Source organism: Myodes glareolus, chromosome 5, assembly GCF_982192425.1.
Source record: "Myodes glareolus chromosome 5, mMyoGla1.1, whole genome shotgun sequence".
Taxonomy (NCBI): domain Eukaryota; kingdom Metazoa; phylum Chordata; class Mammalia; order Rodentia; family Cricetidae; genus Myodes; species Myodes glareolus.
Genome location: NC_142030.1, coordinates 15,740,398 through 15,753,100, shown reverse-complemented (window position 1 = coordinate 15,753,100; position 12,703 = coordinate 15,740,398). Strand labels below are relative to the sequence as shown.

Below are 12,703 nucleotides of genomic sequence, written 5' to 3'. Positions count from 1 at the left end.
GATGGTTTCCCTGTGCTAGGCAGTTTGAACCTTTGCAAGCAACCTTTTCAGGGATTCTGAATTGTAGCTCATGTTCTTAGGAAGTTCCTACGTTAGCTTTCTATTTTATATTTTCATCTTTATAACCTATTTAAAAGATTAGAAGCCTTTAAAGTAAAGATAATTTATTTACTTTCAATATACTCAATGCAAACACGGACCTACTGCCCTCCTGAAGGAACTCACGGTTTGTTATCACAGTTTGTTAGCGTGTCCTAATTGTTTGAAGTATTTACTTGAACATACTAAGTTGCATGATCTCGTTAGATCATTGTACCCCCAAATTATGCCTCATATTTATAGTTCAGTGTAGGAGCCTGGTAAATGTTTCCCTACCATGTCTATGACTAGCACTAACAGAATCCAAAACATGAGCCTCTCAGAAGGCGGCTTCATTGAGTTACCATGTTGACCTTTCCCGCTCCCCTCTCCTGTGATCACAACTGAGTTCTGTAGCTGTGGCTTTACATGCTATATGATTTCATACAAACAGATCATGCAGAATGCAGTTATTGTTATAGATCCTTCAGTCCATCGTTGTCTCTGGGTTATAGTTTATCACATGCAGTATCAATTCACTGTTTTACTGTTATACCAATTTATTGTATAACTGTGTGGCAGCTTACACACCCATTTCACTTACTTGTAGACATTTGAGCCATTTCTTGAGTCTAATAGTTATAATAATAATATAGGCAGGATTTATTTTATCCATGCCTCTATTGGCATACTGTTAGAAAAAACCCTAACACTTGAAAGTTGTCTGTCCACAAGTAATTCCAACATAATTATGTTTTGCCATAATCTGTTTTAAATTGAAATTGTAAAACATTTATGGGTGCAAGAAGCACGTGTAACTTGTTTGGGGTCTTTCAGCAGTGATCGACTGTCCTGTGAGCCATGGGAGCCAGTGGCACTGTTTGCGCCCTGGGAATGTTCCACGCTAATATTAGAATGCAGAGAGGCTCTATTTTTTATATCCATTTCCGTGACATTTGTTTGGAAGCATGCTGTACTTTTAAAACTATGTTTTTCTTCTTTTCCACAGCCCTCTCTTGTCCAAGCATAAGGTAAGAGGTGTTCTTCTGGCCGCCTTTGGGGGCGGGGGCATGTCAGCATCTTACATCTGGGGCCGGGCCATCCTAGAAAAACCTTTCCCCAGCACACTTGCAGTTTTCTGTTTTAATGCAACAGTTTCTCAAAAAAGCTGTGATTATGTTTTTCCTTTTTAAAAACGTTTTAGATAGCACCTGTGGAAAAGTCACTGGAAAGAAAATGCCTGACCCGGTCGGCAGTGTCTGAGGAGCCAAAGGAAAGAGGAACAACAGCCAAAGAACCAGGTCCGTTGCAGATTATACTGGAGAGGAATAGACAAGAATCCTGTTACCTGTGGCATTTTAAAGTATTAGACCTGAATTGTTGTGTTGAGATTTTTTTTTGTATTTAGATTTTTATATATATAGTTATAAAAATAAACCCCACATTTTATGTGTATTTACATTTTTAGATAACTGGAAGTAATAGAATATAAAACCTTTTAAAAAGAAAAATAATTTCTATGTTGTCAGTAAGGAAAACAGAATATAAAAAGATTATACAAAAATGGTTATGCTTACAAAAATATAAAAATGAAATGGCTTTGGTATATTTAGATATTCTTTCTTGCTAAAGGAAAAAAACAACCATTACTAAATGGACTAATCAGGTACTGACCTTTTCTATAAATCTAGATAATGAGAAATTCTGTCTGGATAATTTATAGCACTAACATACACTGTATGTCTGTATGTTTGTGTGGTGTGTGTGTGTGTGCTGTGTGTGCACCGTGTGTGTGTTTCTTAACCATTTAAGATGTGCTTTATATCAATTTGTGCCTCAGTACAAAAGACTTGGGAAACTTCTAAATGCATTTATGAAGTTTGAGGAGTAACTAATGTTTTCAGGGTATTTTTTATCCTGATGGATGGTTTTATTATGATTTTATATTTTGAGCTTTATGATCCTGGGCCTGAGAGCCCTGATCTGGAAAGAGGTGACAGGAGTTTTGAGTGAGCGCCCTGATGATGCGGATGTGGCTGTGCGCATCCATCAGCGCTCTCCTCCGCAAAGGTCTTATAAAGCCATTCTGAAATCTTCATCCCCTTTCCCTCCTGACACAAAGTAGGCACATGGCCGTGTGTCAGTCCCACACGCTCTGTTCTTTGTGTCTCTTTTCTGGTCGTTTTTACATCAGAAACAGGGTAAAATAAGCTTTGTTACAACTTCATAGACATGTAATAGACATGTAATAGACATGTAATAGACATCTGACCCCAGAACTGAGCGGTGCAGGAGCTCAGAGTCCTGCTCCTTGGTTACCCGGTGAGTTCCAGCCTGGCCTGGGCTGTGTAAGGACCCTGTTACACCCAGCTTAGGGCTGGCTTGTCATTGCCTCTGGCTTGGCCTCCACTGTGGTCTGTGTGGTACAGATGGGGAAACTGAGGCACCCCATTTACAGCCATTTGTTTGGGGCCCTGATTCTTAGGTAGAGCCTGGATCTTCTGACTTCTAACTGAATACCTCATGCCTCGACTGTGTAAACTGTAGGGATCATCACTGGCTTCAGCAATCCAAACATAAGCTAATATCCATCTTATGAAGTGTGGACCACATCCTGGACAGGGAAGAGCACTCAGTGCTGTGGGCGACTTCCCCCTGCCTCTTACGTTATATTTTGTTCTTGTTGTTATCACCCCCTCCCATATGTGATGATCCCCCAACCTTGTGGTCCACCAGGACTTAGGGAATGTGCCCAGTCTCATTGAGTCTCTGAATCCTACAGATGTGTTTTGAAGGCTGTCTCTGAACCTTTGAGTCCTGGGAATTTATGCTGAGCTTGACCCTTTTCCCTGGCTGTGGCCTTCCTTGTTGTGACCCTAACCCCACACCTGCCATCTGATAGGGTGATGCCAGGAAGCTCGGGCAAAGCACACAACCCCTGGGAACCAGCTGCCCGCCTGCTTTCTTGCAGTCAAACCGTGAGAGTGGGAGAGAGCAGGGACATAGAACTCCCCAGAGATGGCCAGTTCTTCTCAGTCTTCTTTGATATTTGAAGTTGGGGACAGGGAGAGCCCAGAACTCCTAGTGCCACTTCTGCAGTTAGAGCTGAGGATGCCAGCCCAGTTCCAGCTTCTTTGGTATCTGAGACAGTACTTAAAAAATGCCCGATCTGTAATAGGGACTCAACTTGGATTGTCAGTTGGTAATTGAAATCCCAATAAATTTTTTTTAAAAAGAAGCAATAAAATTACTAATTTATCTTGCACTTCTGACCCTTATTTGTGGGAATCATATGCCTTCCCGAAATATTTAACAAGGTAAGAAGGCTTCTCTGTTAACCAGTGGGCAATATCTACTCATTAGTTACATAAAAGTATTTTAAGTTGATTTTATTCTAGAGTAAGGCCGAAGTTCAAACCTGTTTCTACTTCGTGTCAAAATGTGTCCTTTTTATGTGCCTTTGCAACCATGTACTAAGCTGTTGTCTTTGAAAGCACATTTCTAAGGTACTCTATTCAAATTGCAAATTTGATCTGAACAAACTCTTGTTCATCCTGATTAGACATAGTTCTACTTACATATTATATTATTATTAAGGTGTCCTAAAAATATGTACTCGATATGCTATGCCTTAAGCAGAAGGAAAAAAAAAACCTTCCTAACTTCAGTATACAAAAAGATCAGTAAGTGTATTCATTTAAATATAAAAGACCCAAAATTTCAGAATTTAAACATTTTCATTTGTAATAAAGACTGGCTCATTCATTTATTTTAACATTCTTTTGAAGAATCTTTATTTTTTATTGCACTAATGCTATTTATAAAATACTGAGCACACATGTTCTACCTAAGGCCATTGCAATGCAGCAGGCAGCATTTCTGTCGGAGAGGGTGAAATAATTTTTGTTACACATGTACTCATTTGTCCCTTCTCTACCTTGATACGCAAAGCATTGTTTGGAATTCAAATGCAGCTCATTTTTCTTCATCTTCAGAAATTGAAGCCGGGCCTGCCATGGAACCTAGTGGAGGCCAGCATGAAGAGCAGCCCCAGGAGAGCAGCCCCAGCTCTCATCAAATGGATTGGCAGGCGGCTTCCCCCGACCTTCCAGTAACTGCGGGGAAGGACCACACTGAGCGGGAGGAGGAGCCGCCGCTCTGCAGCAACGATGCCTCCCTGGAGCTCCACACCCCGTCTCCAGAGACTGCAAGGAGCAGGTCAGGGCCAGATGCTGCTGAGAATGCCTCTGAAGATGATGGCGTCTTGCAGGCACCTCCCACGGAGGACCACCCTGACGTGGCCGAAGACCCTAAGGTGTCTTCTCCTAGTGAGTCAGTGACAGAGCCGCAGCTCTTCGCTAGCGGTGACACTTTACCTCCTGTGTTGATTTCAGAGAGTAAATATTCACAGACACACCGAAAAGAACTCTGCCTGCCAGTTCAGGGTGTATTTGAAGCACTGCCCAGGGAGCAGCTGCAGAGCGGTGAATTAGATGAATCCCGTCGCCCAGCCGTTGACGGGAAATCACCACAGAGTCAGACTGACTCGGAGCCCGGCTCTGAGAATGCACTTTGTGGCAAAAGTGAAGCGTCTGACGTAAGTGCACCGCGTCCAGAAGTGTGTATGGCCCCAGAAGAAGGGCGGGATAAGGAAGATCAAGTCAGTAAGGAAACGGAAGACTATCTCCACAGCCTCCTGGAAGGATGCTTAAAAGACGCCGAAGAGTCCCTCTCCTATGAAGATACCCAGGACGACGACTCTGACCTCCTCCAAGACCTCTCTCCTGAAGAAGCATCCTACAGTCTCCAGGAGAGCCTGCCTCCTGATGAGAGCTCGCTCTCCCTTGATGATCTGGCCAAGAAGATAGAGATCGCAGAGGTAAGACAGGAAGGAAGTAGCAGCTAGAGGAAGATGAATTCTCACATGTGCAAAATGTTGCTTTGGTTTTATGAATTTTTTTTTCTGGTTTTAAGCTAGCAAAAACGTTAGTTGTTAAATTAAGCACGTTGAATCCGATGGCTCTCCGTCACTGCGAGTGTTTACAGTTCAGGACCTGGCCGCCTGCCTCTAGACACAGAGGCACGGAAGAGGCCATTCTTCCCCTTCAACCTTGTGGATTCAGTGTAGCATTCTCAGGGCTTGAGGAGGAAATGCTTCTCGTCAGAGCCACAGAAAATGAAAGCTGGTGTGTGCTCACTGCTCCTTCAGTGTATTCGCATCCTTCTCAGATGATTAGAAACCGGCTTCGCAGAATAGAGCTGCAAAATAATGGTACTGGGAGGTACTGGATGGACTTTTAAGCTATTAAGTAGAAAGAAAAATTAAAGAAAGAGGACTGTTGTCCTTTGTTTAATAAGAGAATTTTAAAAGTTCTGGGAAGAAAAGATTAATACAAAAGGTAAGTCTCGGAAGACAAAGATTAAAAAGCAATGGCAGGTGTCCTGCCCTAGGGGAGGGAAATGGGTGGACTGAGCTGACTCATGGTGGGCGGATCCAGGGCGGGGCCTCAGGCTCATCAGCCCCCTGGGCCTTTGCTCTGGTTCTCTGAACCTTCTGCTGGGAAAGTGAGGAGGCTTTTTCTGTTCTTTTTCTCCCTTGAAGTTGGCCCTTGTCCTCATTCACACCTGTAAACCCTGCCTTGGGCAGGCTGTAGCAGGAGAGGCACCTTTGAGGCCAGCCTTGGCTGCAGAGGGAGACATTGTCTCAATCCCTAAAATGCTCATGTATACCACCCCCTGTATTCTAACAGCTTTATCTTCGAAAAAGGTGAGTTCAGGAAGAAAGTAGAAAAATAAAAGTAGATAACAAATTATATGTTAATTTAATTGAAGAATGGAACTCCATGACAAGCTTCCTGAGATCTTTGTTCCATTACTGTTTAGTTAATTTCCTATAATCTATGGTTTTCCTTTTTAATTTTTTATAAAATTAGATTTTTTTTAAAAAAAAAAAGGAGAACCTTACGCTCAGTAGTTACTCTCCTGTTTACTTTTCCAGGCTGTCTGATTGTCAGATAGTTCCCACAAAACTGTGAGTTTTGTGTCTTAGTTTTCTCTTATCAGAATCATTCAGTATTGCCCAGTGAATACTGAGTATCTGTCCAAGGCAATGGTACAGTTAGGTAGTAGGTGACAGTGGCGTTCACAGCGTTCGAATATAAGACACTGAACTGTATATATAAAAAGGGATAAAATGGTACTTCTATGTTATACATCCTAGCACAATTTTCAAAGTATTTTCTAAGAAACAGCAGAACTGGTGGTGAAACACTAGACCAGAGTTCTGTCCTAGGGACAGCTCTGTATGGAGGGTCATCAAGCCGGTGATGTCACAGTCGAATGGGGTGTCCCTTCCTTGGATGGCGGCAGTGTCTCTTTGCCCATGCAACCATGGCTAGGAAACTGTAGAGTTGAAAGTTGTCTCTTTGAGAAGTTAGTGTTAAGAAAAAAATAATAAGAAAAGGGCGGCTCTGCCGGTGGCACAAAGAAATCCAATAAGGTCAGATCATACCAAATCAAAATGCCCATCGTTTTATTAGATACGGCACTCTCGGGTGTCTGAGGGCCTGGTGGGGAGACAAGACAGACGGGACAGTGGAGAGCCCATGCAAACCTGGAACCATGTGTTTCTCCTCTGGGAGCCCACTTAAATACCCTGTGGAAGTGGTCCTGACACCTCCCTGGCATGCTGGGATTTGGAGTCCAGACCAAAGCAACTCCCAGGCCAGGGGGACTGGGATGGATGCCAGGGGCTGGAAGCTATGCTCCAGACTTAACAGTTTGTACATAATGGTCTCCTTTTTAAAAATGTATCGGTCTGTTAAGTTTTGCTGTATAAGAACACCTAGAGCTATATTCCATTAATAAATACAACATATTCTGCGGTTGTGCTAAATAGGCTGCTAAACAGACTTTCCGAATACATACTCCAGTATCCATTCTGTGTATTTTAATAAAATCTGCCTGTCTGCAAGAGTCTTAAGCTAAAAGAAATCACTAATATTTTACTGTTTTCTTAATACCATAAAAGTGAGGCTTTAGGTTAAGTAAAACATACAGGTTAGCCATAGGTTTTCTTATAAGTATAATTATTCCACACACAGACACATGTATGTTGTAGGAGACCACTTATTTGTTCCCGGTTGCTCAGCCCCATACAGAAACTGTATTAATTAAATCACTGCTTGGCCTATTAGCTCTAGTTTCTTATTGGCTAGCTCTTACAGCTTTATTTAACCCATTTCTATTAATCTGTGTATCAATATGTGGCTGTGGCTTACTGGCAAGGTTTGGCATGTCTGTTCCTGGCAGTGGCTACATGACCTCTCACTGACTCCGCCATCTTTCTTCCAGAATTCAGTTTCGTTTACCCTGCCTAGCTCTACTCTTTTGCTCTATCACAGGCCAAGACAGTTTCTTTATTTACCAGTGGTATTCACATCACACAGAGGGGAATCCTACACCACATGCATTATTTGTTTGTCTCTGTTTTGAGACAGAGTCTCATGTAGCCCAGGCTGGCTTCCAACATTCGAGGTAGCCTTAAACTCTTGATTCTCCTGCCCTGCTCTCTCTCAAGTGCTGGGATTACTGTAATTTATAATTACCACACATTTTTGATCTGTTTATCTGTTTGTGTTGGGGACAGATCACAGAGTCTTGTATATGGTAGGCAATACTCTATTGCCGACAATACACACCCTGGCCCCTAATTTTTAACAATTAAATTCTAAAACCTTAGTTTTGACTTAAGTACAAAAGTAACTTTAGGGGCTAGAGAGAAGGCTCAGAGGTTAAGAGCCCTGGCTGCTCTTCTAGAGGTCCCGAGTTCAACTCCTAGCCACCATATGTTGGTTCGCAACTATCTGTAATGACATCTAATGTCCTGTTGTGCAGGCAAAATGCAGACAGAACACTGTATACACAATAAATAGATTTAAATAAGTGAGTAAAGTTAAAACACAAAAGTAACTTTAAACTAGTTTTTACTTTGTGCTTACAGCAAACTTCTACAGAGTCATCTGCCTGGCACTGTTGGGTGCTGTGGAGTATAAAGAGAATCTTGAGTTTGTAAGGGCCTCCTGCTGTTGCTGCTGACTAAGCTGATTGTGTGGGGTTCCCTGCTCTTGCCTTCACAGTTCTGTAACAGCTGCATTGGCTGGTAGTTTTCAACCCTGGGAGCAGCTCATCTGCCTGTCTCCATGTTGCTGCCTGTCATTGTTGGTCCCTCCTCTCCGCCTGGCATCTGCCCTCTGGGGTCCCCTTCTGCTTGAAACTCTTGGCAACTTTATAGGTCCTGGTATCCTCTCTTTCCAGCTGTTTTCTTTTTTGTCACTCTGCATTGCTCAGTTTGGGCTGCAGTAGACTTGGTTTTGTAACTAACCGACAGCCACTTGTTATGTTGTTTTAGACTAAGATTCATCCTATAAAATGAAATAATGTTCACCTCAGAGAGAAGGAAAAATGTCTCCAGAATTTTGGTTTCTGAGCATAGATGCATATGTAAATGAGGTTTTCTAGGCTTGGTAACCCAGAAATAATTTTTCCAAATAATAGTTTAATATCTGAAGCATTGCTGTTCTTTTTCTTATTAAAAATTACATGACTCATTGCCACCCAGTGCTGTCTCCACTGTTTTAAGAAAAAAATTAGACACACATCTCCATTCCATAGATTGTTGGGTTTTTATTTTCATTTTGATTGTTCCTCATTTATTTATTGTGTGTGGGTTTGGGTGTACATGTGCCACGGGTCTGAGGACAACTTGTGGGAGCCTGTTCTCTCCTTCTATCCCATGGAACCTGGGGGTTGTCTAGGCTGTAAGGTTTGATAGCAAGCACGTTTACCCACTGACATAAGCCCAGAGTTCTGCTTTTCTGGGAGAGTCTCACTGTGTGACCTAAGCTGCTGCTCTTTAGCCTGCAATCCTCCTGCCCTCCTAGTATTGACTTTGTGAGTGGGTGACACCATGCCTGGTTGATTTTATACATTTTGTAAAAGAAAAAGCTAGTACTTTGTAGTGTCAGGCACAAGTTAGGGCCACTCATGTATTCCCACATGCAATAACTTTTATGATTGACGTCCATTGAATTCGACAGTAATATAGATGTGATGATTGAAATCACAGGTGAAGCTGGGCGTGGTGGCGCACACCTTTAACCCCAGCACTCAGTAACAGACTGAGTTTGAGGCTACCCGGGGCTGCATGTGAGACCCTAGCTCAAAACTAACTAAAATAAATCTTTTAAATTAACCATTGGACTAGAGAGATACCGTTGTTGTTGTTGTTGTTGTTGTTGTTTGGTTTCTTGAGACAGGTGCAGCTTTGGAGCCTATCCTGGCACTTGCTTTGTAGACCAGGCTGGCCTCAAACTCTCAGAGATCTGCCTGCCTCTGCATTCCAAGTGCCGGGATTAAAGGCGCACATCACCACTGCAGGCACATGGAGAGATATCTTAGTGGATAAGACCTTTAGCCTTAGTGCTGAGCCTGTGGGCATGCAGCGTAGGGAGGCAGGAGGATTACTGGAACTTGCTAAAATTTGGCAAGTCCCAAGTTCAGTGAGAGATCTTGCCTCAAGCTGTCCAGATCTATCCTTTACACGTGTGCCTGTGTGCACATACAGACACAGACACACACGCACACAATTTTAAAATTAAAATTTTTAAAAAGGTTAGCTGCTGTGGGAATCCTTTACCAAATAAAGATGGGAGGCCAATGCTAAGCAGCAGTGTTGGGGTGGGGGGTCGTGGAAATGGCTATTCTGTGGGTCTTGGGTAAAGAAGAGTCTTAGAAACAGTGGCCATGGCAGTTTTACTCAGAGTGGATCTTCCAAGGGAAACGGGTATAGCTTGCTCACTGAAGAACACCAGGGGTGGGAATGGTTGACCCCTGATTTATGTAGCTCTCTAACTAGTCCCTAGGGAAAACCATGAGATTGCCCATTTTTTATTTGTGCCAGACGGTGTCTTTTTTTTTGCCTCTTGTTTTTAGACTGCTTTTTACATTTCTAGTTAGTTAATGCTTCTTGATTGACATGTTTCTTTTACCAGGTTCCTTTCCTGTTTTAATTACATTTCAAATTTCCATATTTACTGCTCTCCCTGGACATTTGCATTAGCTATTTTATAAGCTTCTTCTCCTTGTTTTATCCCTTCTCCACTCCAGTGATCTCACCTTAACCCTGTGTAGACCTGGAGTGATGTCACCTTAGCCCTGTGTAGACCTGGAGTGATCTCACCTTAGCCCTGTGTAGACCTGGAGTGATCTCACCTTAGCCCTGTGTAGACCTGGAGTCTCAAGCTGATACTCAAAAGGGCCAACCAGGTCGTAAAAATGAATGAAACAGCTTGACTGTAGGGCAGTTGAGATGTTCCTATACCTGTCAAAGTTTCCATCTTTGTGTGTGGCTGGAGAAATGGCTCAGTGGTTAAGAGCCCTTGTTCTGCCAAGAACCCAGGTTTGGTTTTTAGCACCTGCATAGAGGCTTGAAAACATCTATAACTCTAGTTCCAGGGAATTCAATCCCCTCCTCTGAACGCCTCAGAAACTGGGTACACACAGCTGCATATACATGCATGCAGGCAAAACACTCGAAAAATATACTTAAAGTAAATACAATATAATAAAATGCAAAACCTCTAGTAGGCCTGGGCGTAGTGCTGTATACCTTTAATCCCAACTTGAAAGGTAGAGGCAGGCAGATCTCTGTGAGTTCAAGGACATTTAGAACTACATAATGAAACCCTGCCTCAGAAGGAAGGAAGGAAGGAAGGAAGGAAGGAAGGAAGGAAGGAAGGAAGGAAGGAAGGAAGGAAGGAAGGAAGGAAGAAGTAAGAAAGGAAGAAAGAATGGAGAGGGTGAGGAGAAATGAAAGAAAACATTATGCTCTTAAGTCAAAGACAGAGCCCAGCTCTCTAACAGGGCCTGTTAACTTAAACTTCTGCCCTGAACTATCTTTGTGCCACCAGCCTCTTCCCAGGGCTTCCTATAGCTTCATGGGAAAGGCTGTGCTATGTAGCCTGAAATTCAGAATTCTTGGTGGTCTGGCCCATCCACTTTTCTGCATCATCTCCTTCCTGCCTGCTGTCCTGTGTTTTTAGCTGCAACCAGACTGGGCCCCTCACTGCCTCCAGACAAGCTTTTCCCATTCTGACCTCTGCTCCTTGCTGTCTGTGCTGTCTGTGTTGCTTTGCGGTGATGAGCCTTCTTCCCAAGCCTCAACATCTTGATCACGCTCTTCAATATGTAAAGTGCTCAGCACAGTGCCCAACTCCGTGACGTTGCTGTTCCCTTAGAACTACCTCTCTGAACTTCTGATGATAGTGGGGTGGGGCAGCATTCCTCCTAAGGCCTTGTCCACTGTGATCTTCCCTAGTTACCATAGGACACAGGCATACTTTCCTCTGTACTAAACTACCAGGCCCTGAAAGATAAGGCTCCTGCTGGCAACGTCTCTGTATCTATGTCTAGCCTCTAACTCTATGCTGGGCGTATTCATTTTCTCTCCAGCATGCTTCTTAGGCACCTCCTACTTGATAGAGACCAGGGCACAGCAGTAAACAGAAATCAAGTCCCTGTCTTCATGAAGCTTGCTTTCTAGATGGAGAGATTATTGTAGCCAAATTCACATAAGAATAAACAGTGTAGTTTCAAATATTAGTAAAGGGCCAGCAAGATGCTCAGCTGGTAGAGGCAGCTGCTGCCAAGCCTGATCACTCGGTCTATCCCACCCACATAGTGGGAAAGGAGAACTGATTCCCTCAAGTTGTTCTTCGACCTAACATATGTGCTGTGACTTGGATATGCTACACACACACACACACACAGAGAGAGAGAGAGAGAGAGAGAGAGAGAAAGTAAATAATGTAAAATGCAATATTAAAATCTGTGAAATCCTCCCAGCAGAGTTGGGGGCTGTAAATACTGAAAGTGGCGGCTCTTCAAACAGTCTTCTGGATATGCAAAAGGAGGATGCTGCCCAGCACGCTCACATTCCCTTTCTCATCTTGTGCTTACTAAATCATCTGTTCTGCAAGCAGGAGCGAGTTACAAGAGCAAGTGCATGCAGCACCACCTGTTCTAGGTGTTGGGTGCATCAGAAAGTTCCTGACTTTTAACAGTATACTTTTTCCTTCTTAAGCGCTTAGAAATTCATCATGGCGTGTGTCCCCCACAATTTCCCACTTGGCACACCCTGTTGCAGTGTTCCCAGATTTAGCCTTGGGAGGCCTGAAGCCCCAGGCTCTTCTGTGAAATGGCTTTCCCACATCAGCTGTCACCACCAGGTTCAGCAATGACCTGTTCTGTCAATTAGCTGTGAGAGTAGCTGTGACATTGATCTGCTGCTCCCATGACAAGAATAGGCATTAGTTTCAGTATCTCTTGGCTGGGAAATATAAAATATAAGAATTTCAGGTAGAAAATATAAACAACTTCTGGGAAGCCAAAGCCTTGTAAATCTTATTTGAAAACTCCATTTATTTCACTCTAATGGTAACAAATACATACAAGATAAAATCCTGATAGTGCAGATCAGGTCTCCATATTCAGCCCTGAGTTTGTTCTTAACACTGCCTGTGGTCACACTCCTGGGCTCTTTACATTTGGCTTTTCCTCTGATGAC

The 12,703-nt window shown here is 43.1% G+C and overlaps 1 protein-coding gene across 3 annotated transcripts in view; it reads left to right on the top strand.

The window, feature by feature from the left end:
- The window catches only part of Cnst (consortin, connexin sorting protein), an 84,442-nt gene that overhangs the window by 60,959 nt on the left and 10,780 nt on the right, over window positions 1–12,703 (top strand). For all 3 annotated transcript variants that reach the window (XM_048436462.3, XM_048436461.3, XM_048436463.3), the window contains exons 7-9: window positions 1,088–1,109; window positions 1,283–1,379; window positions 4,074–4,957. In XM_048436462.3, the coding sequence (XP_048292419.3) occupies window positions 1,088–1,109; window positions 1,283–1,379; window positions 4,074–4,957 (1,003 nt within the window). The remainder of the gene's footprint in view (window positions 1–1,087; window positions 1,110–1,282; window positions 1,380–4,073; window positions 4,958–12,703) is intronic.